This window comes from Salmo salar, chromosome ssa05, assembly GCF_905237065.1.
Source record: "Salmo salar chromosome ssa05, Ssal_v3.1, whole genome shotgun sequence".
NCBI lineage: Eukaryota > Metazoa > Chordata > Actinopteri > Salmoniformes > Salmonidae > Salmo > Salmo salar.
In genome coordinates this window covers 47,303,442-47,330,711 of record NC_059446.1, presented here as the reverse complement: position 1 = coordinate 47,330,711, position 27,270 = coordinate 47,303,442, and the positions used below count along the sequence as shown (strand labels likewise).

The 27,270-nt window shown below is 42.6% G+C and overlaps 1 protein-coding gene across 7 annotated transcripts in view; it reads right to left on the bottom strand.

The window, feature by feature from the left end:
• The window catches only part of LOC106604982 (receptor-type tyrosine-protein phosphatase U), a 297,005-nt gene that overhangs the window by 114,562 nt on the left and 155,173 nt on the right, over positions 1 to 27,270 (bottom strand). For all 7 annotated transcript variants that reach the window (XM_045718284.1, XM_045718282.1, XM_045718285.1 and 4 more), the window contains 6 exons: positions 19,368 to 19,661; positions 15,431 to 15,748; positions 9,128 to 9,237; positions 7,072 to 7,273; positions 1,724 to 1,826; positions 766 to 1,039 (listed from right to left, as the gene is read on the bottom strand). In XM_045718284.1, coding sequence (XP_045574240.1) covers positions 766 to 1,039; positions 1,724 to 1,826; positions 7,072 to 7,273; positions 9,128 to 9,237; positions 15,431 to 15,748; positions 19,368 to 19,661 — 1,301 coding nt within the window. The remainder of the gene's footprint in view (positions 1 to 765; positions 1,040 to 1,723; positions 1,827 to 7,071; positions 7,274 to 9,127; positions 9,238 to 15,430; positions 15,749 to 19,367; positions 19,662 to 27,270) is intronic.

The following is a 27,270-nucleotide window of genomic DNA, read 5'->3' as shown; positions in this document are numbered from 1 at the left end:
CATCACATTTAATAATATATATATATATATATATATATATAAAGTCAATAACTTCCCATTATTCTAGGTATGGCTGACTTGAATAGATTCTCCAATATCTTGCATTTGTTCCCAGATTTGCTTTGTTCTGCCACACTCTAATAATAAGTATTGAAGTGTTTCTTAATCAGTGCATGATGGCATTGGGCATTTTTTTGTTTTAACATAACATCTCCATTGGACTACTGCTCTCACCGGGAGCCGTCGCACTGAGATTAGCCACGCTGTGTCTCTTACATTTTCTGAAAAGTGATTTGCCCATGACAAGCACTTTCCAAAATCCTAATCTCTGATGAAGCAAGCTAAATGACAAGTTGCTTAGCTAGCTAGCTATATGCCAAATGGATAGGCCACCCTCACGTATCTGAATACAGTACATGATCAATTGATGTTTACTGATCATCAAAAGCATGAGTTACTTGTTGTATAACTCTGATCATAGAGCTAAATGTGGAATAATCGGAAATGTATAGTTCTGACTATGCTCTTCAAGAAGTGATGGTGTTAAAACCAAATAGTTATAACATTTATTTAAAAATCCCTTGAAAACCGCAGGTAGTTGTCAATGGTTTTAAACGAGCTGGGGGTCTCCCAGCAGCCAAATCGAATGCTCTAAACCGTATTGTGATAATGACCTATTGCTTACCTACCCATACTCTCAGATCACCTAGGGGCTTGGGGTTGATCTATAAATCAGCCACAGCCTTCTTCAAGTCCTGTACTCACCCCTCTGAAGTTGCTCATGGCCTGGAAGTAGACGAGGTAGCTCTTGCGGGGGTCCAGCGGGGTGTTCCAGTAGCCATTGTAGGTGTGGTTGTCCCCCACGGTGAAGGGGCTGGCTTCAGGCAGGCTGCTGGGAAGCAGCTCGGCCGTGTAGTAGTGGGGGGTCCCTCTGGCCTGGGCCTCCCCATGGGACATGGGCAGAGGGTAACAGTCCTGAACCCCCAGTTCCCTCTTCACCTTCCAGCCACTCTCCTCCTTTACCACAATCTGGTACGTACTGGTGGAGAGAGAGCACAATACAAGATGTTGGTATACATTATTGTAAAATGTTTCTCATTAAGTTTGGTCATATAGGGGCATTGGCAAATAATATGTATGTGCTGTAAATGTGACATCAAAATGTCTATAAATCATATATCAAATCAAAGTTTATTTGTCAAGTGTGCCGAATAAAACAGGTGAAGACCTTATAGTGAAATGCTTACTTACAGGCTCTAACCAATAGTGCAAAAAAGGTATTATGTGAACAATAGGTAAGTAAAGAAATAAAACAACAGTAAAAAGACAGGCTATATACAGTAGCGAGGCTATAAAAGTAGCGAGGCTACATACAGACACCGGTTAGTCAGGCTGATTGAGGTAGTATGTACATGTAGATATGGTTAAAGTGACTATGCATATATGATGGAGAGTAGCAGTAGCGTAAAAGAGGGGTTGACGGGTGGTGGGTGGCAGGACACAATGCAGATAGCCCGGTTAGCCAATGTGCGGGAGCACTGGTTGGTTGGCCCAATCGAGGTAGTATGTACATGAATGTATAGTTAAAGTGACTATGTATATATGATAAACAGAGAGTAGCAGCAGCGTAAAAAGAGGAGTTGGAGGGTTGGGGGGGGCAACCAATGCAAATGCATATATTTATGTACATGTCTGTGTGTGTCTGTTGCTGTTGTGTTCTCACCTGATGGGTGATCCCCTGCCCAGGGCGGGGCGAAGCAACACAGTGATCGTGCTCTCTGTTTCACTCAGAGGGGACAGCATGTCTCCATAGTCAAACATTGGAGCTGAGGAGACAGAGCACAGGAGTACAGACAAAATTATATTATATTGCAATTAGACTGACCTTGTGATAAACAAGATAATATACATACGCACATACACAAACACACTTATACACATGCTCACACACACATAGTCTCACGCCACACACTCACACACGCAGACATGCACACAGACACATCCTTCATCAATCCCCTTTAAAACCAGCTGAACTGTGTCTATCCACACATCCTATCTAATAAACATACAGCCTCTTCCCTATTCTCTCATAAAAGGTCTGCAGCCCCATCAAATCTTGTGAGTCACTGTTCCCACAGAATTGTCCCTCCCGAATTTCCATATGTTCTGGTTGTCTTGGATACCGAGTGCAATTAAAAGTCCTGGAAGTGGAGGACAAATAGTAGGAGCTTCTCATTTAAAGGGATTTGTCCAAGCTGCGTTTCTCCCAGGAGATGCCTCCTGCACGGCATGTCTTTAATATCCCTAGTCAATTAGTGAAGGGGAGGAAAGGTAAACTATTACGGAGAAATGGTATGTCATGTACATGTTCAGTACATCATTAATTTCTCCGTAATAGTTTACCTTTCCTCCCCTTCACTAAGGTGAGGTGTTTAATAAGTGTTTATTTTATTCACACGTAACAAAAGCTCTAGCGTGTTACAAAGAGTGTGAGTTGTTTGATGTCAGTAAGGTGTTGATCGGTTGGGAATAGGTTTTGAGGGGGTTTATTGGAGTAAGCTCAATGGAGCTAAAGTAAAAATTAACTTGAGGGTTGGTACAGTTCAGTGTGTGCTCTGTGGTAGTTCACTCTGGAAGACTGTAGAAGGCAGGCTCTGTGGCTGTCTTAGTAGGGGTGCACGTACATTATGTGGAGTTCGTTATAAGCGCTGTAAGCTAGTTGTCAATGTAGCAATGAGAGATGTTCAGTACAAGTGAATGTTCTGCTGTTCTGCACTGTAGGCCATTCGAGGGGGTATGGAGGGGGAGGATGACACATAATGGCTTTTTGGACTCTTTATGGCCACGTACCAGCAGGTCCCTGTCTGACGTACAGCCACCAAAGAGTGATTGAGCTGTAAATCTATAATTAAAGAACTCTTAGTACTCTCCTTTGCATGGAGACACACTCATACACCCACTGAGAGAAAGAGAGAGGTGCATTGAGGTTTCCTCTGAGGTTTTTTACTCCTGCCTTTTTACACAGGGAAACATGCATCATTAAAAGTGAATGGAACACCAGGGATGGATTTCCTTCTCCAGTAATAAGCTCAGAGTCTGTCTCTCTCTCAGCTGGGAGATGCTGCATGGTCCCATGAAGATAGCACTGCATCTATCCTTACACATAACAACCATTGTTTCCTCTCTGCTGTTTGTGCTTTGTTGTGTGCAATGAAAGCGTGTCAATCCTTTTGAGAGGATGGGAGTGGTAGTACTTATATTCTTGGAGGAGTTGTTTTGCCACTGCAAGAGGATAAAGCAACTGAGGTTGAAAGTCAAATTTCAGACCCTGATAATAGCACAGAGTGAGTGAAACCTACTATAGCTAGCTACACAACTGCGCAAGCACAGACAGTCTTCAGTGAGATAGAGAGACTGCAGTATTGGGAATATATGAAATTGATGGGAGACATACACCATATAGAAGAGGACATGACATTGGTATCTTTTCCTCTAATGGATACAAAGGAATGAATTAGTCTATCTCACAACATTCACTTGAGACCCAGAGGAGTTGTGATTACAGCCATGTGCAATATCAATTAACATATTGCTGTAACACCCTTCAGACATACACTACATGACCAAAAGTATGTCGAAACCTGCTCGTCGAACATCTCATCCCAAAATCATGGGCATTAATGTGTAGTTGGTCCCCCTTTTGCTGCTTTAACAGCCTCCACTCTTCTGGGAAAACGTTCCAATAGATGTTGGAACATTGCTGCGGGGACTTGCTTCCATTCAGCCTTGAGCATCAGTGAGGTCGGATACTGATGTTGGGTGATTAGGCCTGGCTGGCAGTCGGCGTTCCTATTCTTCCCAAAGGTGTTTGATGGGGTTGAGGTCAGGGCTCTGTGCAGGCCAGTCAAGTTCTTCCACACCAATCTCAACAAACCATTTCTGTATGGACCTCGCTTTGTGCACGGGGCATTGTCATGCTGAACCAGGAAAGGACCTTCCTCAAACTGCTGCCACAAAGTTGGAAGCACAGAATTGTCTAGAATGTCATTGTACAGTATGCTGTAGTGTTAAGATTTCCCTTCACTGTAACTAAGGAGCCAGAACCATGAAAAACAGCCCCAGACCATTGGCAATATGCATTCGGGCAGGTAGCGGTCTCCTGGCATCTGCCAAACCCAGATTTGTCCGTCGGAATGCCAGATGGTGTGTTCTGAATTCTGTTATGAATGTATTGTAATGTTTTTAAAATTGTATAACTGCCTTAATTTTGCCGGACCCCAGGAAGAGTAGCTACTGCCTTAGCAACAGCTAATGGTGATCCATAATAAATACAAATACAAATGGTGAAGCATGATTCATCACTCCAGAGTACGCGTTCCCACTGCTCCAGAGTCCAATAGCGGCATGCTTTACACCACTCCAGCCGATGTTTGGCATTGCACATGGCGATCTTCGGCTTCCATGGCTGCTCGGCCATGGAAACCCATTTCATGAAGCTCCTGACGAACAGTTCTTGTGCTGATGTTGCTTCCAGAGGTAGTTTGGAACTCAGTTGTGAGTGTTGCAGCCAAGGACAGATGATTTTTAAGCGCTACACGCCTCATTTCTCGGCAGTGCCGTTCTGTGAGCTTGTGTGGTCTACCACTTCGCGGTTGAGCCGTTGTTGCGCCTAGACATTTCCCCTTCACAATACAGCACTTACAGTTGACATGGGCAGCTCTAGCAGGGCAGAAATTTGACAAACTGACTCGTTGGGAAGTTGGCATCCCATGACAGTGCCACATTGAAAGTCACTGAGCTCTTCAGTAAGGCGATTCTACTACCAATGTTTGTCTATGCCTGTGTGCTCGATTTTATATGCCTGTCAGCAACTGGTGTAGCTGAAATAGCCAAACCCACAAATTTCAAGGGGTGTCGACATCCTTTTATATATATATAGTATATTTACAGACTCCTGTTATCTCCTTCAGACAGTTGATGTTCAACTTTGATCAAAGCTAGGTACAAAGTTTGATATGGCACACACATGGACACACATGTACACATGGATTTTGTATTGTAGATACAGTGTATTCAGAAGTATTCAGACCACTTGCCATTTTAATAATTTTGTTATGTTACAGCCTTATTCTAAATTGGATTCAATAGTTTTTTCCCCTCATTAATCTACACAATACCCCAAAATGAAAAAGCAAAAATAGGTTTTAAGAAATGTTTGCAGATATGGCAGCGATTACAGCCTCAATTCTTCTTGGGTAGGACGCTACAAGCTTGGCACACCTGTATTTGGGGAGTTTCTCCCATTCTTATCTGCAGACCCTCAAGCTCTGTCAGGTTGGATGGGGAGAGTTGTGGGCACAGCTACTTTCAGGTCTCTCCTGAAATGTTTGATCAGGTTCAAGTCTGGCCACTCAAGGACATTCAGAGACCTGTCCCGAAGCCACTCCTGCAGTGTGTTGGTTGTGTGCTTAGAGTCGTTGTTCTGTTGGAAGGTGAACCTTTGCCCCAGTCTGAGGTCCTCAGCGCTCTGGAGCAGGTTTTCATCTGTACTTTGCTCCATTCATCTTTCCCTCGATCCTGACTAGTCTCCCAGTCCCTGCCGCTGAAAAACATCCCCACAGCATAAGGCTGCCATGACCATGCTTCACCTTAGGGACGTTGCCAGGTTTCCTCCAGATGTGACATTTAGTATTCAGGCCAAAGAGTTCAATATTGGTTTCATCAGACCAGTTAATTGTTTCTCATGGTCTGAGAGTCCTTTAGGTGCCTTTTGGCAAACGCCAAGCGGGCTGTCATGTGCCTTTTACTGAGGAGTGCCTTCTGTCTGGCCACTCTACCATAAAGGCCTGATTGGTGGAGTGCTGCAGAGATGGTTGCTCTTCTGGAAGGTTCTCCCATTTCCACAGAGGAACTCTGGAGCTCTGTCAGAGTGACTATCGGGTTCTTCGTCACCTCCCTAAGCAAGGCCCTTCTCCCCCAATTGCTCAGTTTGGCCAGGTGGCCAGCTCTAGGAAGAGTCTGGGTGGTTACAAACTTCTTCCATTTAAGAATGATGGAGGCCACTGTCTTCTTGGGGACGTTCAATGCTGCAGAAATGTTTTGGTACCCTACCCCAGATCTGTGCCTCGTCACAATCCTGTCTCGGAGCTCTATGGACAATTCCTTCGACCTCATGGCTTGGTTTTTGCTCTGACATGCAGTTGTTGACTGTGGGAACTTATATAGACAGGTGTGTGCCTTTCCAAATTATGTCCAATCAATTTCATTTACCACAGGTGGATTCCCATCAAGTTGTAGAAACATCTCTGATCAATGGAAACATGATGCATCTGAACAAAAAATGTTGTCTCATTGCAAAGGGTCTGCATACACCTGTTGTTTACTAAGCACGTGATTAATACAATTTCATTTGAAAAGCAAAATTGCCAATCAGTACATTGACTTACAGCAGCAGCACAATTTTCAAAGTCAGATGTGAATCCTCAGAGAAAATCAATTGAACAAAAGTTAAAAGGTAGTTTCTCCACAAAGTAAATAAAACATGCTCTCAGAAATAATTGCAAAAAAAAGTCAAGCTTGTCTGTTTTTTATTTTTAATACATTTGCAAACATTTCTAAAAACCTGTTTCGATTGTCATTGTGGGGTATTGTCTGTAGATTGATGAGGAAAACATTTATTTTATTCATTTTAGAATAAGGCTGTAACGTAACAAAATGTGGAAAATGGGAAGGGGTCTGAATACTTTCCGAATGCACTGTAAATGTGGCGGCAGGTAGCCTAGTGGTTAGAGCATTGGGCCAGTAACTGAAAGTTTGCTAGACAGAATCCCCGAGCTGACAAGATAAAAATCTGTCGTTCTGAACAAGGCAGTTAACCCACTGTTCCCCAGTAGGACGTCATTGTAAAAAAGAATTTGTTCTTAACTGACTTGCCTAGTTAAATAAAGGTTAGGCACTGCCTTAATGTTGCTGGACCCCAGGGATCCTCAATAAATACAAATGCAACTGGATAGACAAACATTCAAGTGTGAACACATACACCTGCAGTTGTACACACACATTGACACTCACCAGAAATGTTGGTGGTGATCTCAGTTAGGGCGGTCTGGCCGAAGCCCTTGGTTGTGCGGGCACGGACAGAAATCAGATATGTGGTGCCAGGGTGAAGGTTGGAGAACATGTGATAGGTCTCGTTCCTCAGCTTCGACACTGTTCTCCTAGGTCCTGGCACGTTGATGCCTGGGTCAGACGACTCAATGCTCTGATAGCTGATCTGTGGACAGATTTTAAAAAAGACACCAGAATGATTCATATAGCAATTATTACTGAGAGCATGAGTTATTTACTTTGTGGAGCAACTACCTTTTAACTTTTGTTCAACTGATTTTCTCTGAGGATTCACATCTGACTTTGAAAATTGTGCTGCTGCTCTAAGTCAATGTACTGATTGGTAATTTTGCTTTTCAAATCAAATTGTATTAATCACGTGCTTAGTAAACAACAGGTGTGTACAATGCAGAGAGTAAGAAAATAGAGAAATAATATAAAAGTAAAACATCCAATAATAAAAGTTATAATAGTATATAACTTGGCTATATACTGAGTCGATGTGCAGGGGTACAAGGTAATTGAGGTAGACATGTACATATAACTAGAAATAAAGTGACAGAAATAGTAGCAGCAGCATATGTGATCCAGTCCAGTGTAATGCTGTTATTTTTTCATGAAAGTGGAATCATTATCAAACCGTTATTGTTTTGTCTGTTTACAGATTTCCCAACCTGCGGGTTGCACAATAACAAGATGTTAATGATTTTGTCTGGCTTGCTCATCAATTCATAATGGTCAAGCCTGAAGGACATTCATGCTAATGTGGAAATGTGTTCTGTGTGAAATATTGATGCTGTTGGAAGCAATTTTTTCCCCACCCAGTCAAACTATCTTATGGGATTCCACCCATGTGGGGTCAGAGAGTAATGTAAAAACTGGGAATGTTAAATAACACAGACATGACTTGCTTCCCACTGACTTGAACCAAACTATTGAACCAGACTATGCAGATTATTTTAAGAGCACGATATGCCCATGCAGGCGTGGAAACTGTGAAGACAGCCAATGACTGTACACAGTACACACAGAGACCTATGTGTTCCTCATAAAAAAGCCAACGTAAAAGCCGATAATAGCCTTCAGAAAGAGCAAAGAGGACCAAGGAGGGGCTTGTGAGGCTGGAGTCGTGGTGCTCGATGGGCTCAGGGAGACTGGTCAAAGCTTTAATGGGAGAGAAATGAAGAGGATTCCTTCTGTGGCTCTGTCTAAAAGCTCTCTTTGTCAGCTCAGAGAAATCAGGATGCTACAGGGAGAAAATCCATCCACTTTATATGTCAAACCACAAATCCCATTTAATAATATCCTCCTTGAGATGACATTGAAAGAGAGAGGGCTGGGTGAAGGCTTGAGGCTGGTATAGGTAATACTGTAATGAGCCCCTACCATAGGTGAAGACAAAAGGGTGAAAGCGAGACTAACGTTACCAATTGTCTGTTTTCATCTGCGACCTACTCCAAAATTAGCATGAATAAATTAGTGCTAATAAATGAGGGTGAAAAACATGATGATGACTGGCAGTGCTACAGTATATGCTGATAAATATTTTTCCTCTTGGTGACAATGTGCCAGACTATTTGCTAGCTCTAGATGTACTGTTAGATGAGTGGAGAGAAACAGAGAGCGCTCTGGGGATGGACTATGAGCCTGTAAAAAAATGCCATACACAACCACACATATAGAGAGGCTGATATGTGCTGTAGCTTCTGCCTGTATTCTTAACGTCAAACAGCTGTGTTGTGTCTTTTACGTCAATTAACAGCCACCTGTAAAATATAGCTATTGTTCTGTCCTTGTTTCTAACTCTCTGTTTGAAAAGTTCTGTGACATTTCTCTCCTAGAACTTACCTGTGCTAATCAATGCCTGTGACACTGCTCTTGCTGACCTAAACTACACCAATCAATCACTACAAACTCTAATAGGATATGATGGTCAGGAGGGTGAACCTGAGAATTTTGGGAGGAGATGTTTAGAGGAAGATGATTGGAGGGCATTGAACAGAGTGGGAAGCATCCTTACCTCATATTGGGTGATGAGACCATTGGGTTCCACTGGCTCCTCCCACTTGAGGAAGATCATGTCTTCCAGGGGAGTGAAGGTCAGCGATTCAGGGGTGATGCCACCGGGAACTATGGGAAACAAGCAACAGGTCAGGAAATTGAAGCAGTAAAATCATGGCAAGTATCTCATAATGTCAATATCATATTCAGTGTTCAATGTCACTGAGTTTCTCTTACAATGTTAGCCTTAGAACTGAGAATTCTGCATCATGTAGGACATTAAGGACTATATTTTGTGTCAGAGTCAGAGAGTGTACAAGCAAAGAGAATAGGAGATGATTGATGGATATAAAACCACTGAAGTAGAGTAATCACTATAGTAAAAATCAAGTACTTACAATCAATCAGACTGATCAGGTTCATATTACATAATATAGATGTCACGTCCTGACCAGCAGAGGGAGGTATTGTATTAGTTTTGGTCAGGACGTGGCAGGTTTTTTGTGTGTTAAATGTTGTGTTGGTGATTAGGACTCCCAATTGAAGGCAGGTGTGTTGAGTTGCCTTTGATTGGGAGTCCTATATAGGTGTGTGTGTTTTTCTTTGGGGTTGTGGGTAGTTGTTTTTGCACTGCGTGTTGTGTGCCTGCAAAACTGTTCCTGTTTTCGTGAGTATCATTTATTGTTTTCCCTGTGGATGCTTTACTTGTGTTTATATTAAAACTATGAGTATCCACATTCCCGCTGCGCCTTGGTCCATTTTTGAAGACAGCTGTTACAATAGAGACCCCAAAAGAAATTTCTTTGAGTACTGAGTCTGACAGTGACATGAAGACTACTGTAGCTCTGCTGGAGTCACTTTTATTGATAACTTTGACACCTTCTGGAAACAGAAGATACTCTTCAGGAATGATGGCATCCATCCAAATCATCTTGGCTCCTGGACTCTGTCCACACATTTCAAGGTTGCATTGAAACAATGACTGGTAAATGATCCAAGACCAGCTCAGTTAATCCCTACCATTGTGACAATGAGTCGTCACAACGCTGCATCAAATGTACATGATCTTAGGGGCATTGGCAAACACAATGTAAGTAATTTAATGTCTGTACCCCTAATTGTACTGAATACATCTGTTCATCCTACAGCTATTGTAAGCAGTAATCATGAGCCTATAAACCAGAGTTACACTTTTAGCACTGTGGCGGTGTGCAATACTAGGAAGACCTCAGCTCCAATGTACATAACATGAGTAAGTCTACCTCTAAGCTTCCCAGTAAAGCATTAAAAACAATCAAGCAACCCAGAAAGGTTATAAAAATAGCCCATTTTAACATATGTAGCCTAAGAAACAAGGTCCATGAAGTCAATAACTTGCTTGTAAACTGATGACATTCATATTCTGTAGTTACAAACAGCACAGGAATTAAATCAACAACATGTATTGATCACATTTTTACTAAGCTGCAGATATTTGCTTTAAAGCAGTATCCAAATCCATAGGATGAAATTATCAAAATATAATAGCCATATCTAGGAAAAGCACATTTCCAAAGTCTTGGCCTAATATAGTGTATAAGAGGTCATATAACAAGTTTTGTAGTGATTCATATGTTGATGATGTAAAGAATATTTGCTGGTCTGTGGTGTGTAATGAGGAGCAACCAGACACTGCACTTGACACATTTATGAAACTACTTATTCAAGTTACTAATAAGCATGCAACCATTAGGAAAATGACTGTAAAAACTGTTAAATCCCCTTGGATTGATGAGGAATTTAAGAATTGTATGGTTGAAAGTGATGAGGCAAAAGGTATGGTAATTAAGTCTGGCAGCCCAACTGATTGGCAAACATACTGCAAATTGAGAAATCAATCACTAAACTTAATAAAAATAAAAATAAACTACACTATGAAACAAAGAAATGATATAAAGAATAATAGTAAAAAGCTTTGGGGCACCTTAAATGACATTTTTTGGGGAAAAAAAGCCAAGTCGGCTCCTTCATTCATTGAATCAGATGGCTCATTCATGAAAAAAGCCCACTGATATTGCAAACTACATTAATTACTTTTTCATTGGCAAGATAAGCAAACTTAGGGATGACACGCTAGCAACAAACGCTGACACTACACATCCAAGTATATTGGACCAAATCATGAAATTTACGAATTCCGTAAAGTCAGTGTGGAATAGGTGAAAAAATAATTGTTGTCTATCAACAAAATTACTGAGGATAATAGCAGACGATAATGCCACTCCTACTTGCCACATCTTCAATGTAAGCCTACTAGAGAGCGTGTGCCCTCAGGCTTGGAGGGAAGCTAAAGTCATTCCACTACCCAAGAATAGTAAAGCCCCTTTACTGGCTCAAATAGCCTGTTACCAACCCTTAGTAAACTTCTGGAAAAAAATGGTGTTTGACCAGATGCAATGCAATTTTACAGTTTGACAACAGAATTTCAGCATGCTTATAGGGAAGGACACTCAACAAGCACAGCACTTACACAAATGACTGATGATTGGCTGAGAGAAATTGAAGATACAATTATTGTGGGGGCTGTCTTGTTAGACTTCAGTGCAGCTTTTGACATTATTGATCATAGTCTGCTGCTGGAAAACTTGTGTTATGGCTTTACACCCTCGGCTATAATGTGGATAAATAGTTATCTGTCTAACAGAACACAAAGGGTGTTCATTAATGGAAGCCTCTCCAACATAATCCAGGTAGAATCAGGAATTCCCCAGGGCAGCTGTCTAGGCCCCTTACTTTTTTCAATCTTTACTAAAGACATGCCACTGACTGAGTAAAGCCAGAGTTTCTATGTACGTGGATGACTCAACACTATACACGTCAGCTACTACAGCAACTGAAATGACTGCAACACTCAACAAAGAGCTGCAGTTAGTTTCAGAGTGGGTGGCAAGGAATAAGTTAGCCCTAAATATTTATAAAACTAAAAGCACATAATTTGGAACAAAACACTCACTAAACCCTAAACCTCAACTAAACCGTGTAATGCATATTGTGGAAATTGAGCAAGTTGAGATGACTAAACTGCTTGGAGTAACACAAGTAAACAACACACAACACAAGAACTGTCATGGTCAAAACATATTGATGCAGTTGTAGCTAAGATGGGGAGAAGTCTGTCTATAATAAAACGATGCTCTGCATTCTTAACCTCTATGGGCTAGGTGGGACGCTAGCGTGCCACCCGTGGTGCACTCCATCAACAGCAGGTGCATTTCAAGAGCGGCAAATTTGAATCCAAATAAATGTCAAAATTCAAATTTTTCAAACATACAACTATTTTACACCCTTTGAAAGATAAACATCTCCTTACTCTAACCACGTTTTACGATTTCAAAAAGGTTTTACGGCGAAAGCATAAATTTAGAGTATGTTAGGACAGTACATTTACAAGAGTTGTGTGTAATGTTTTATCAAGTCAAAGACAGGGTCACCAAAACCATAAAACCAGCTAAAATGATGCACTAACCTTTTACAATCTCCATCAGATGACACTCCTAGGACATTATGTTAGACAATGCATGCATTTTTAGTTCTATCAAGTTCATATTTATATCCAAAAACAGCGTTTTACTATGGCATTGATGTTGAGGAAATCGTTTCCCTCCAATAACCGGCAGTCAAGTCAGCGTCACAAATTAAATAATTAAAATTAGAAAACATTGGTAAAATATTATATTGTCATTTAAAGAATTATAGATTTACATCTCTTGAACGCAATCAACTTGCCAGATTTAAAAATAACCTTACTGGGAAATCACACTTTGCAATAATCTGAGCACTGCGCCCAGAAAAATACGCGTTGCGATACAGACTAGACGTCATGTTGGGGAGATCTAAAATCGAGAATACTATGTAAATAATCCATTACCTTTGATTCTCTTCATCAGATGTCACTTCCAGGTATCACAGGTCCATAACGAATGTAGTTTTGTTCAAAAAAGCTCATCATTTATGTCCAAAAATCTCCGTCTTGTTAGCACATGATCTAAGCCAGCCGGACTTCTCGTCATGAACGAGGGGAAAAAAATATTTACGTTCGTTCAAACATGTCAAACGTTGTATAGCATAAATCATTAGGGCCTTTTTTAACCAGAACATGAATAATATTCAAGGTGGACGAATGCATACTCTTTTATAACGTATTGGAACGAGGGTACCCAACATGAACTCGCGCGCCAGGTGTCTAATGGGACATCATCGTTCCATGGCTCTTGTTCGGTCAGATCTCCCTCCAGAAGACTCAAAACACTTTGTAAAGGCTGGTGACATCTAGTGGAAGCAATAGGAAGTGCCAAAATATTCCTCAGCCCCTGTGTTTTTCAATGGGATAGGTTTAAAGGTAATACAACACATCAGGTATCCACTTCCTGTCAGAAAATGTCTCAGGGTTTTGCCTGCCAAATGAGTTCTGTTATACTCACAGACACCATTCAAACAGTTTTAGAAACTTTAGAGTGTTTTCTATCCATATATAATAAGTATATGCATATTCTAGTTACTGGGTAGGATTAGTAACCAGATTAAATCGGGTACATTTTTTTTATCCAGACGTGCAAATGCTGCCCCCTAGCCCTAACAGGTTAACAACACTATCAACAAGGCAGGTCCTACAGGCCCTAGTTTTGTCGCACCTTGACTACTGTTCAGTCGTGTGGTCAGGTGCCACAAAAGGACTTAGGAAAATTGCAATTGGCTCAGAACAGGGCAGCACGGCTGGCCCTTGGATGTACACAGAGAGCTAATATTAGAGATGTCAATCTCTCCTGGCTGAAAGTGGAGGAGAGATTGACTTCATCACTACATAGAGCCATGACTAAATGGAACTATCCCCATCAAGTCACTGATGCAAGCAGTAAAATTACATTTAAAAAACAGATTAAAAAAACACCTTATGGAACAGCGGGGACTGAAGCAACACAAACATTGGCACAGACACATGCATACACTACATGGATTTAGTACTGTAGATATGTGGTAATGGTGGAGTAGGGGCCTGAGGGCATACATTGTGTTGTGAAATCTGTGAATGTATTGTAATGTTTTAAAATTGTATAAACTGCCTTAATTTTGCTGGACCCCAGGAAGTGTAGCTGCTGCTTTGGCAGCAGCTAATGGAATCCATAATACATACAAATATAATTGTTGTACTATAGTGGACAGGGCATTTTTATTGTACCATGAGTCGAATGCCTTCAAAATATCAAAATACCTCAGTGAAATAGTGGTGATTAAATGCATCCTCAGCTGATGGCCAGTGATGACATTCCTTAGTATAAATGCTGAATGCTGTTAAAACTCTGTCTGGCCTGGACACCAGGGGAAGCCTGGCCTAGACACACCCCTATAAAAACAATGCTAACTGTTTTTATAGTAGCCTCTGTGCACTGTGGTTTTCTATTCCAGACCACAATCCCCATTAGTCTCTCTCCCTCTCTTTTTCTCTCGTTCTCATTCGCTCTCTCACACACTTTTTTTCTTTCTCCCTTTGGTGTGAAAACAGTGCGTTCGTTTAGTTTCTTTTTAATGGAAAAATATATCTGTCCTTCAGCCAGGCATCTGCTATGCACAGAGGCTGTTGGCTGCCTTGGCTCAAAAGGAATATATTGAGAGATATGGGGGAAAATCCATTCTCTCTGGCTTCATTTTCATTTGAGAAATGAGACAGATCCTTTGGTATGCTGATGCAGCCTCTTGGAGATGGTCACAATGCTTTTATTCTAGTCTACTGAGACACAACTGCATGGGACAGGAGACGAACCATGATAGTTATGAATCCCTTCAATCAAAGTGTAGCTACTGATGTTGACTGACCCAGTGTTATCAATCCCAACTGTATACACAAACTGTATAGACAGCTAGAATTTTTTCCCATTTGAATGGCATTATAGAGCAGAGATAATACCCTCCGGAGAAAGGTTTTGGATGACTCCCTAGGTACTTTCGGTTATTTTGGTCTCACAGACGTTTCACCACAACCTAGACAGACACCAAAGTGATCCCTGAACAGTCTGTCACTAAAACAGCTAAATGTTTCTTACAGGTCTCTGGGAAGCAGGGATTGAGAAGGTAGACAGTCATGTGAGGAGGTTGGAAAGCAGCCAATTAGGGCACTCTAACACAAGACGGTTCCTATCATTCTACTTCCTATGAATATGTGCCCTGTACGTATCAGTTCCTTTTTATGTCTCAAACATTCTCCCATGTTATTCTGGTTTCTATGAATATGTACCCTGTATGAGCTGCTACGTACAGTATATGTCTCCAACATTCTCCCATCACTTACTGTCCTCTTCAGTCTGGAAGGTGACCTCCCGCCCCTCCTTCTTGCCCTCAGGGTTGGCGAGCGCCAAACGGACCTGGATGGAGTGGTAGGCCGGCAGGTCGCGCAGGGTGAAGCGTGAGGCATTGTGCTCAACCGCCAGGCACTCGCGCACAGTTGTGTTGTGCCCACTGCCGCCCCCTGAGGTGGCATAGCGGTAGCACAGGGACACAGAGTAGGTGTGGCAGCGGGTCAAGTTGTAGGCCAGCGTCTCCCACTGCAGGGTCAGCTGCCTGGACTGGATCTCTGAGGCTGTGAGACTTTGCAAGGCCCGTGTGGGTTCTAACAGAGAGGGAATGCAGGAGGAAGGGAGGGAAAGGAAGAGAGAGAAGGCAATGTTATCAACTAGGTCCAGGTCTTCTTTTGAAAACATGTTTTTATCTCAAGAGACTAACCTGGTTAAATAAAGCTTAAATAAAAACGGTTTAAACAGTGTAAATTACGAAATGCACCAGTTATCTTTATTGCTGGGTCATTTTGGATAGGCTGCTTGTTTTTAGCAGTCACCCAGTTACTTCTGGTCACTGCTGGGTTTGGGGTCAACCCTGTTTCCTTTGACTCAAGCAGAGAGAATGAAAGCCTTGTCTTTCTATTCCTCCCTCAGCAGAGACAGATAGAGGGATACAGAGGTACTGAGAAGCCTCTGTGCCTTCAAGCACAAGCCAGTCAGTGTTGCAGTAAGAGATACAGGCTACAGGGGTGAGCCAAGGACAATCTCAGGCAACACACTACCAATGGAGGCATTTGTCACAGCCCATTATTGATGCCTTTTTGTCAAACAGTATTCCACATAATGTATTGTATTTCTTTGTTCTGTTAATAGGGATTCATGACTAATGGCGGAGGAGAGTGAGAGTGACAGAGGAGATATGGAGCGGAGGGCTCAGCAGTGAGAAGAGTAAGGTTATACCAGCCAACGTCTTCATTCCTGCACTGACTATCACACTCAAAGGGATTCTTCTCTTACTGCAGCTATTTGTGCTGAGAACTAAAACAATGGAGCTAATGCATCGATAAGCGAGGGGAAGCTTAAAGGAACAAAGGCAGTAATCAAAGGAGATGGATTTGAAAGGTGCTCTCTCTAAATATGCAAGGACACATACGAGCACAAACAGGCACATGCACACACACTCTAACTCACCACTCAAAAGGTAATCTCTTCCTTGCGGATATTTATCTTTTTATCCCTTATATCTCTCCCTGAAGTTTATCCATTTATCCCTTCCTATTTATTATCTTTCTCACTGAAGCAGAATTTCATGACACTGGCAATCTATACTTAAGCCTTTCCACAGTCACCAGTTTACTTTCCAAATTTTTTTTTTTGCATTTCGGTCTAGAAGGATGCATGACCACTGCATTGTTCTGAACATCAGTTTGTGACAGCAGAAAAATATATGTGGGCTGGGTAATCAAGTAGTGGTACATTAGACGCGGCAGAAAATGTTTGAACAATTGTTCAATTTGATTGAGGATTGTCGTTATGGTGTAATTGATAGTCTGCACAGTCTCAAAGCCAAATAAAGAGGGGCTTTAAACTGACGAACTGATGAAAATAAAAAACACAGAAGAGGACACAGTGTGACCATTGTGGATTTTCATCAAATTTGACTTTTGTGCCAACACCCTTCCCCTTGCCCAGTCAATTTGCCTGCATGCCACACTCGACTGTGTGCAACGCACAATCCCTGGCAGCCTTCGGAGAGGGGTTGCAGTATCCCCAACATGGCCCAGAGCGACATGCTTATTCCTCACAGTATAGAAATGAGAGGAAAGGAAGGGGAGAGCTTCTGGTTTATTACCCCCACTAATACTGATCCATGGGATTAACTGTGGACAGGGTTGTCCTTGGCCTGGGTTGGTGCTAAGCTGTGGAGGGAGTCTGTGGAGACTTAACCACAGGGGAGATGGGTGATGAAGGAGGAATGAAGCAAGATGCAGTCACTGACAGAGAGGCTGCCATAATGGGCAAGGAAGACGAGCTGTGAAAGGCATGAGCACTCTCTGTAATGTTCCTAATTTTAGTCGGGCACCGGCATGAAGCCCCTCGCTCGGCAGAGAGGTTTGGTGGCAGGGGGCTCTCCAGAAGGCTCAGTGACCCAGAAGCAGGTGGAAGCCTATTAATGTGGTTTGGAAATAACTTGTCTCCTCTGTGATTTACTTGAGGGCTTTTAGCTACGATAATGCAGCCCTGCTGATAATCACAGTGATGGCTCATCAAGCACACCTGGCTGGCCATCAGAGGCGGGCGGAGACCATGTTCATATTCACGGCCATTAGTTTTACAGTACTCACAGGAGGACGTCTAGGCTCCACTATATAGGTCAGAGCAAGCCAGGAAGAGAGGCATTGTTCACACGGAACAGCAGAACATACCCAGTCCATGACAACACTTTTTTTTGGAGAAGAAATTTACTTTAGTCAGAATAACACCCAGAGGGTCCAAGCCTCCCATCTGTTCACTCTGGTAACTAGCACACTCCCAGAGATCCCCACTGTGACAAGACCATATTTGTCCTTATGCTTAGACCTAAGCAGCCCAACAAAGGTGAGGAGGATCATAAGGCAATGATGAAATGTGGGGTCAGTGTGGGTTCTGGACCAGATGGTCTGGGGGACAGGGGTCAAAGGAACGCAAGGGTGTCATGGTGGTGATTAGAGACTCATGGAGGGTGGACCTGGTGATGGATGGGGAGTATGTGAAGGTGTGTGAATCAGGATCATGCCACCAACAGAACACATAAGTAGACACAACAACCTAACCCTTATGTTGTGAAAACAACAGCTTGGGAAATTACAGGGCAAGAGGTCAGGCTTTGATATCTGAGACAGTTATTTGGAGTCACCATTGGTATGCAAATTATCTGGAGGAAAAAAACATGACAGACAGGATACAATGGTGCCACTAAAATACATTTACATTAGAACAGTGTGTGCATCCTCTCTCACGTCACAACTATAACATTCCCTCTCCTCTTTCCCTGTCTATCTCTTTGAAAATATAAAAACATTTTCCTTGTGTATCTCTACTTCCTCTCATTTTATATTATTTTCTGTGTTTTTGAGTAAGAGCTGGCTCTGGGCTCTCTCTATTTTACTGTCTGTGGCTATTGGGAAAAGGGAGTGAGTGTGCTTAATGTGTCATCAGAGAGAGGACATGGTGGCTATGGTTGGTAGAACAGGGAGGGGGGTGTGAGAGATGGTTTGTGGTGGGAAGTTATCGTTGTGCATATTAAAGACTGATGACTGTAGAAGACATGGGACAAATGCCCACAGGAAATAGGCATGAATTTTGTGGTTGAGTGTCCGTGCGTGTGTGTGTATGTGCGTGTTAGTTGTTTTCTTCCAGAACAAATTATATTTTTACAAAGACCACCTCTCAATCTCACAGAGGGGTTTCAGTCTGGAATACAATTTTGCCACATTATCGCCACAGTCCATGGTCTGTTATTCCACTTTTCAAATTCAACAATATAATGAAGCAGCACTTACTCTGAGATTGAATAAAGTCTGAGTGTCTAGCTGTTGGGCATCTGTACTTTGAATAGTCTGAAGAAATATTCGGTCTAAAATTACCCAAAAATATGAGGAGCGTTTCGGAGGTAAAGTCCACAAAGGAAGCAAACGGCTTGTAGAGTGACACATTTCCCTCTATTTATCAAGACTAGAAACATACCAAGACCAAGAAAACTAGAATGATCTTACAATAAAAATTGCAAATCATTTAAAAAAGTATGTGGCTTTAAAATTATGATATGGTATGGTAAGATTTTATCAAGGATTTGCAAGTGGTTAATAACATGTATTACCAAAATATTCTGTTACCAAACACTGCCAACTATGAGAATGTCACATACTGTACAAGCTTATCTAGACCTTGTCACACCGCCCAGACCCTCACCTGCACACTTAGTCCTGCTGACGAGGGGTGGTCCAGGTGGTCCGGTGCCGCCCTCTCCGGGCCGGGTCAGCAACACACTTATGTGATACTCCGTGTCTGGGTCCAGGTGCCACAGCTTGTAGGTGACCATGTTGACCCCATGGACCTCGGACCAAGGTGATTGGCTGGCCCGGTACTCAATCTCCTTCCTGATAATAGGGCCATCTCCCAGGATGGAGTTGGTGTTGAGCTGGATAATCAGATATGTGGAGCCCGCTCGCAGCAGCTGTGGGGGCGCGATAGGGGAGGGGGGAACTGTGGGAAAAAGACAGGGTAGGAGGCTGTGAGTTTATTTTAATGTTATTATTGCTTCTATACACAGTAGCTGTATTTCCTCCATCCACTATGTGTTACGGCTGTCGAAAAGAGGGGACCAAAGCGCAGCGTGGTGAGTGTTCATGATAATTATTTAATAATACGAAACACTTTAACAAAAGAAACAAAACGAAAGCCAACAGTTCTGTCAGGTCACATAATACAAAACAGAACACAACTACCCACAAAAAGCAGGTGGGAAAAGGCTGCCTAAGTATGTCTCCCAATCAGAGACAACGATAGACAGCTGCCTCTGATTGGAAACCATACCCGGCCAAAACATAGAAATAAAATACATAGAATGCCCACCCCATATCACACCCTGACCTAACGAAACAGAGAAAAACGTCTCTCTCAGGTCAGAGCGTGACACTATGTGACATTTGAGGACTATGTTGGTCGGAAGTGGTTGGAACTGCATTCCACTGTACTTAAAAGTACTATATACTATTGCTAATCAGTCTTATTACAACATGCTTATCAGCTTTTTCATCCTTTTACTCTAAATAGGCTTCCTTTTACTACATCCATAACCTTCAGGGTTTTTTTACACATATATATATATATATATATATATATATATATATATATATATATATATATATATATATATATATATATTTTTTTTTACAACTTTATTTAACAAGGTAGGCCACTTGAGAACAAGTTCTCATTTACAACTGTGACCTGGCCAAGATAAAGCAAAGCAGTGTGACACAAACAAGAACACAAAGTTACACATGGAATAAACAAACGTACAGTCAATAACACAGTAGAAAAAAATCGATATACAGTGTGTGCAAATGAAGTAAGATTAGGGAGGTAAGGCAATAAATAGGCCATAGTGGCAAAGTAATTACAATTTAGCAATTAAACACTGGAGTGATAGATGTGCAGAAGGTGAATGTGCAAGTAGAGATACTGGGGTGCAAAGGAGCAAAAAAATAAATGACAATATGGGGATGAGGTAGTTGGATGGGCTATTTACAGATGGGCTATGTACAGGTGCAATGTTCTGTGAGCTGCTCTGACAGCTGATTCTTAAAGTTAGTGAGGGAGATATGAGTCTCCAGCCTCAGTGATTTTTGCAATTTGTTCCAGTCATTGGCAGCAGAGAACTGGAAGGAAAAGCGGCCAAAAGAGGAATTGGCTTTGGGGGTGACCAGTGAAAACTACCTGCTGGAGCGCGCGCTGCTAAGGTGACCAGTGAGCTGAGATAAGGCGGGGCTTTACCTAGCAAAGACTTGTAGATGACCTGGAGCCAGTGGGTTTGGCGACGAATATGAAGCGAGGGCCAGCCAACAGGAGCGTACAGGTCACAGTGGTGGGTAGTATATGTGGCTTTGGTGACAAAGCGGATGGCACCGTGATAGACTGCATCAATTTGCTGAGTAGAGTGTTGGAGGATATTTTGTAAATGACATCGCCGAAGTCAAGGATCGGCAGGATAGTCAGTTTTACGAGGGTATGTTTGGCACCATGAGTGAAGGATGCATTGTTGCGAAATAGGAAGCCAATTCTAGATTTAATTTTGGATTGGAGATGCTTAAAGTGAGTCTGGAAGGAGAGTTTACATTCTAACCAGACACCTACAGTGAGAGAAAAAAGTATTTGATCCCCTGCTGATTTTGTACATTTGCCCACTGACAAAGAAATGATCTATCATTTTAATGGTAGGTTTATTTGAACAGTGAGAGACAGAATATTAACAAAAGAATCCTGAAAAACGCATGTCAAAAATGTTATAAATTGATTTGCATTTTAATGAGGGAAATGAGTGTTTGACCCCTTTGTAAAACATGACTTAGTACTTGGTGGCAAAATCCTTGTTGGCAATCATAGAGGTCAGATGTTTCTTGTAGTTGGCCACCAGGTTTGCACACATGTCAGGAGGGATTTTGTCCAACTCCTCTTTGCAGATCTTCTCCAAGTCATTAAGGTTTCGAGGCTGACGTTTGGCAACTCGAACCTTCAGCTCCCTCCACAGATTTTCTATGAGATTAAGGTCTGGAGACTGGCTAGGCCACTCCAGGACCTTAATGTGCTTCTTCTTGAACCACTCCTTTGTTGCCTTGGCTGTGTGTTTTGGGTCATTGTCATGCTGGATTACCCATCCCCGACCCATTTTCAATGCCCTAGCTGAGGGAAGGAGGCTCTCACCCAAGATTTGACGGTACATGGCCCCGTCCATCGTCCCTTTGGTGCGGTGAACTTGTCCTGTCCCCTTAGCAGAAAAACACCCCCAAAGCATAATGTTTCCACCTCCATGTTTGACGGTGGGGATGGTGTTCTTGAGGTCATAGGCAGCATTCCTCCTCCTCCAAACACGGCGAGTTGAGTTGATGCCAAAGAGCTCCATTTTGGTCTCATCTGACCACAACACTTTCACCCAGTTGTCCTCTGAATCATTCAGATGTTCATTGGCAAACTTCAGACGGGCATGTATATGTGCTTTCTTGAGCAGGGGGACCTCGCGGGCACTGCAGGATTTCAGTCCTTCACGGCGTAGTGTGTTACCAATTGTTTTATTTTTGACTATGGTCCTAGCTGCCTTGAGATCATTGACAAGATCCTCCCGTGTAGTTCTGGGCTGATGTTGTCACCTTCTCACCAAGCTGCTTGGCGATGGTCTTGTAGCCCATTCCAGCCTTGTGTAGGTCTACAATCTTGTCCCTGACATCCTTGGAGAGCTCTTTGGTCTTGGCCATGGTGGAGAGTTTGGAATCTGATTGATTGATTGCTTCTGTGGACAGGTGTCTTTTATACAGGTAACAAACTGAGATTAGGATCACACCTGGGAGCCAGAAATCTTTCTGATTGAGAGGGGGTAAAATACTTATTTCCCTCATTAATATGCAAATCAATTTATAACATTTTTTATGTGTTTTTCTGGATTTTTTTTGTTGTTATTCTGTCTCTCACTGTTCAAATAGACCCACCATTAAAATTATAGATTGATCATTTCTTTGTCAATGGGCAAACGTACAAAATCAGCAGGGGATCAATACTTTTTTCCCTCACTGTAGGTATTTGCAGGGGCGGGCAGCGATCGGTTGAAGAGCATTCATTTAGTTTTACTTGCATTTAAGAGCAGTTGGAGGCCACGGAAGGAGAGTTGTATGGCATTGAAGCCCGTGAGGAGGTTAGTTAACAGTGTCCAAAGAAGGGCCAGAAGTATACAGAATGGTGTCGTCTGCGTAGAGGTGGATCAGAGTATCACCAGCAGCAAAAGTGAAATCATTGATGTATACAGAGAAAAGAGTCGGCCCGAGAATTGAACCCTGTGGCACCCCTATAGAGACCCTCCGATTTGACACACTGAACTCTGTCTGAGAAGTAGTTGGTGAACCAGGCGAGGCAGTCATTTGAGAAACCAAGGCTGTTAAGTCTGCCGATAAGAATGTGGTGATTGACAGAGTCGAAAGCCTTGGCCAGGTCGATGAATACGGCTGCACAGTATTGTCTTTTATCAATGGCGGTTATGATATCGTTTAGGACCATGAGCGTGGCTGATGTGCACCCATGACCAGCTCGGAAACCAGATTGCAGTGGAGAAGGTACGGTGGGATTTGAAATGGTCGGTGATCTGTTTGTTGACTTGGCTTTCGAAGACCTTAGAAAGGCAGGGTAGGATAGATATAGGTCTGTAACAGCTTGGGTCTAGAGTGTCTCCCCTTTGAAGAGGGGGATGACCGCGGCAGCTTTCCAATCTTTGGGGATCTCAGACGATACGAAAGAGAGGTTGAACAGGCTATTAATAGGGGTTGCAACAATTGCGGTGGATAATTTTAGAAAGAGCGGGTCCAGATTGTCTAGCCCAGCTGATTTGTAGGAGTCCAGATTTTGCAACTCTTTCAGAACATCAGCTATCTGGATTTGGGTGAAGGAGAAATGGGGGAGGCTTGGGCAAGTTGCTCTGTGGGGTGCAGTGCTGTTGACCGGGGTAGGGGTAGCCAGGTGGAAAGCATGGCCAGCCGTAGAAAACTTCTTATTGAAATTCTCAATTATCGTGTATTTATTGGTGGTGACAGTGTTTCCTAGCCTCAGTGCAGTGGGCAGCTGGGAGGAGATGCTCTTATTCTCCAAGGACTTTACATTGTCCCAGAACTTTTGGGATTTTGAGCTACAGGATGCAGATTTCTGCTTTTAAAAGCTTTGGTTTCCTAACTGCCTGTGTATATTGGTTCCTAACTTCCCTGAAAGTTGCATATCGCGGGGGGCTATTCGATGCTAATGCAGTATACCACAAGATGTTTTTTTGCAGGTCAAGGGCAGTCAGGTCTGGAGTGAACCAAGGGCTATTTCTGTTCCTGGTTCTACATTTTTTGAACGGGGTATGCTTATTTAAGATGGTGAGGAAAGCACTTTTAAAGAATAACCAGGCATCCTCTCCTGACGGGATGAGGTCAATATCCTTCCAGGATACCCGGGCCAGGTTGATTAGCCTCTCTGGGCTAGGTGGGACGTTTGCGTCCCACCCTAGCCAACAGCCAGTGGAATCCCGTGGCGCGATATTCAAATACCTTAGAAATGCTATTACTTCAATTTCTCAAACATATGACTATTTTACACCATTTTAAAGACAAGACTCTCGTTAATCTAACCACACTGTCCGATTTCAAAAAGGCTTTACAACGAAAGCAAAACATTAGATTATGTCAGCAGAGTACCCAGCCATAAATAATCAGACACCCATTTTTCAAGCTAGCATATAATGTCACATAAACCCAAACCACCGCTAAATGCAGCACTAACATTTGATGATCTTCATCAGATGACAATCTTAGGACATTATGTTATACAATACATGCATGTTTTGTTCAATCAAGTTCATATTTATATCAAAAACCAGCTTTTTACATTAGCATGTGACTAGCATGTGACTAGCATTCCCACCGAACACTTCCGGTGAATTTACTAAATTACTCACGATAAACGTTCACAAAAAACATAATTATTTTAAGAATTATAGATACAGTACTCCTCTATGCACTCGATATGTCCGATTTTAAAATAGCTTTTCGGTGAAAGCACATTTTGCAATATTCTAAGTAGATAGCCCGGCATCACAGGGCTAGCTATTTAGACACCCAGCTAGTTTAGCACTCACCAAAGTCAGATTTACTATAAGAAAAATGTTATTACCTTTGCTGTTCTTCGTCAGAATGCACTCCCAGGACTTCTACTTCAATAACAAATGTTGGTTTGGTCCCAAATAATCCATTGTTATATCCAAATAGCGGCGTTTTGTTCGTGCGTTCAAGACACTATCCGAAAGGGTAAATAAGGGTGACGAGCACGGCGCATTTCGTGACAAAAAAATTCTAAATATTCCATTACCGTACTTCGAAGCATGTCAACCGCTGTTTAAAATCAATTTTTATGCTATTTTTCTCGTAAAAAAGCGATAATATTCCGACCGGGAAAGCGTGTATACGTACAAAGAGAGAGAAAATAAAAACATCTTGTTCCCTCGTGCACGAGCGTGAGTCTCAGAGTACTCTGACCGGCCACTATCCAAACGCGATAATGTGTTTCAGCCTGGGGATGCCTCGATATCATTCAGCATTTTTCCGGGCTCTGAGAGCCTATGGGAGCCGTAGGAAGTGTCACGTTACAGCAAAGATCCTCAGTCTTCAATAAACAGAGACAAGAAGAACAAGATCTTGTCAGAGAGGGCACTTCCTGTAAGGAATCTTCTCAGGTTTTGCCTGCCATATGAGTTCTGTTATACTCACAGACACCATTCAAACAGTTTTAGAAACTTTAGGGTGTTTTCTATCCAAAGCCAATAATTATATGCATATTCTAGTTACTGGGCAGGAGTAGTAACCAGATTAAATCGGGTACGTTTTTTATCCGGCCGTGTCAATACTGCCCCCTAGCCCTAACAGGTTAGAAAGGCCTGCTCACTGAAGTGTTTTAGGGAGCGTTTTACAGTGATGAGGGGTGGTCGTTTGACCGCAGACCCATTATGGACGCAGGCAATGAGACAGTGATCGCTGAGATCCTGGTTGAAGACAGCAGAGGTGTATTTAAGGGGGCAGGTTGGTCAGGATGATATCTATGAGGGTGCCCGTTTTTACGGATTTGGGGTTGTACCTGGTAGGTTCATTGATAATTTGTGTGAGATTGAGGGCATCCAGCTTAGATTGTAGGACGGCCGGGGTGTTAAGCATGTCCCAGTTTAGGTCACCTAACAGTATGAGCTCTGAAGATTGACCTGGGGCAATCAATTCACATATGGTGTCCAAGGCACAGCTGGGGGCAGAAAGTGGTCTATAAGAAGCGGCGAAAGACTTGTTTCTGGAAAGGTGGATTTTCAGAAGCAGAAGCTCAAATTGTTTGGGCACAGACCTGGATAGTATGACAGAACTCTGCATTTATCTCTGCAGTAGACTCCGCCCCCTTTGGCAGTTCTATCTTGTTGGCAAATGTTATAGTTAGGGATGGAAATTTCAGGTTTTCTTGTGGTCTTCCTAAACCAGGATTTAGACATTGCTAGGATATCCGGGTTGGCAGAGTGTTCTAAAGCAGTGAATAAAACAAACTTAGGGAGGAGGCTTCTAATGTTAACATGCATGAAACCAGGGCTTTTATGGCTACAGAAGTCAACAAATGAGAGCGCCTGGGGAATGGAAGTGGAGCTAGGCGCTGCAGGGCCTGTATTAACCTTTACATCACCAGAGGAACAGATGTGGAGTAGGATAAGGGTACGGATAAAGGCTATAAGAACTGGTCGTCCAGTGCGTTCGGAACAGAGAGTAAAAGGAGCAGGTTTCTGGGCATGGAAGAATAGATTCAAGGCATAATGTACAGACAAAGGTATGGTAGGATGTGAATACAGTGGAGGTAAATCTAGGCATTGAGTGCTGATGAGAGAGGTTTTGTCTCTAGAGACATCATTTAGACTAGGTGAGGTCACTGCATGTGTGGGAGGTGAAACAAAAGGGCTAGCTAAGGCATATTGAGCAGGGCTGGAGGCTCTACAGTGAAATAAGACAATAATCACTAACCAAAACAGAAATGGACAAGGCATATTGACATTATAAAGAGGTATGCGTAGCTGAGTGATCATAGGGACCAGTGGGTAGCTAGGCGAGCTGGAGACACGGCGATTCAGATAGCTAGCGGGCCGGGGATAGCAGGCTAGCAGGAGGGCCTTAGGGGGACGTCGCGATGGAAGAGTCTGTTGTAGCCCGCTCGGGCGGTTACTTCGGCACTTCAGTCGTGTTGGATCGGTTTGAGCCCCCCCAATGTCTGAACATTTTTAGCAGATCAAGGGTTCAAATAGCAGATTGGACCCACCTATTAATAGCACATTAACTAGCCATACATGAACATAACAGATAACCGTGAGTGAAAAAAACAGCTGTACATATGGTCTGAGGAATATGTATGATCTCAGAATACAAGCTCTCTTAACTTCTTTGGGATAGGGGGCAGTATTTTCACGGCCGGATAAAAAAACGTACCGATTTAATCTGGCTACTACTCCTGCCCAGAAACTAGAATATGCATATAATTAGTAGATTTGGATAGAAAACAC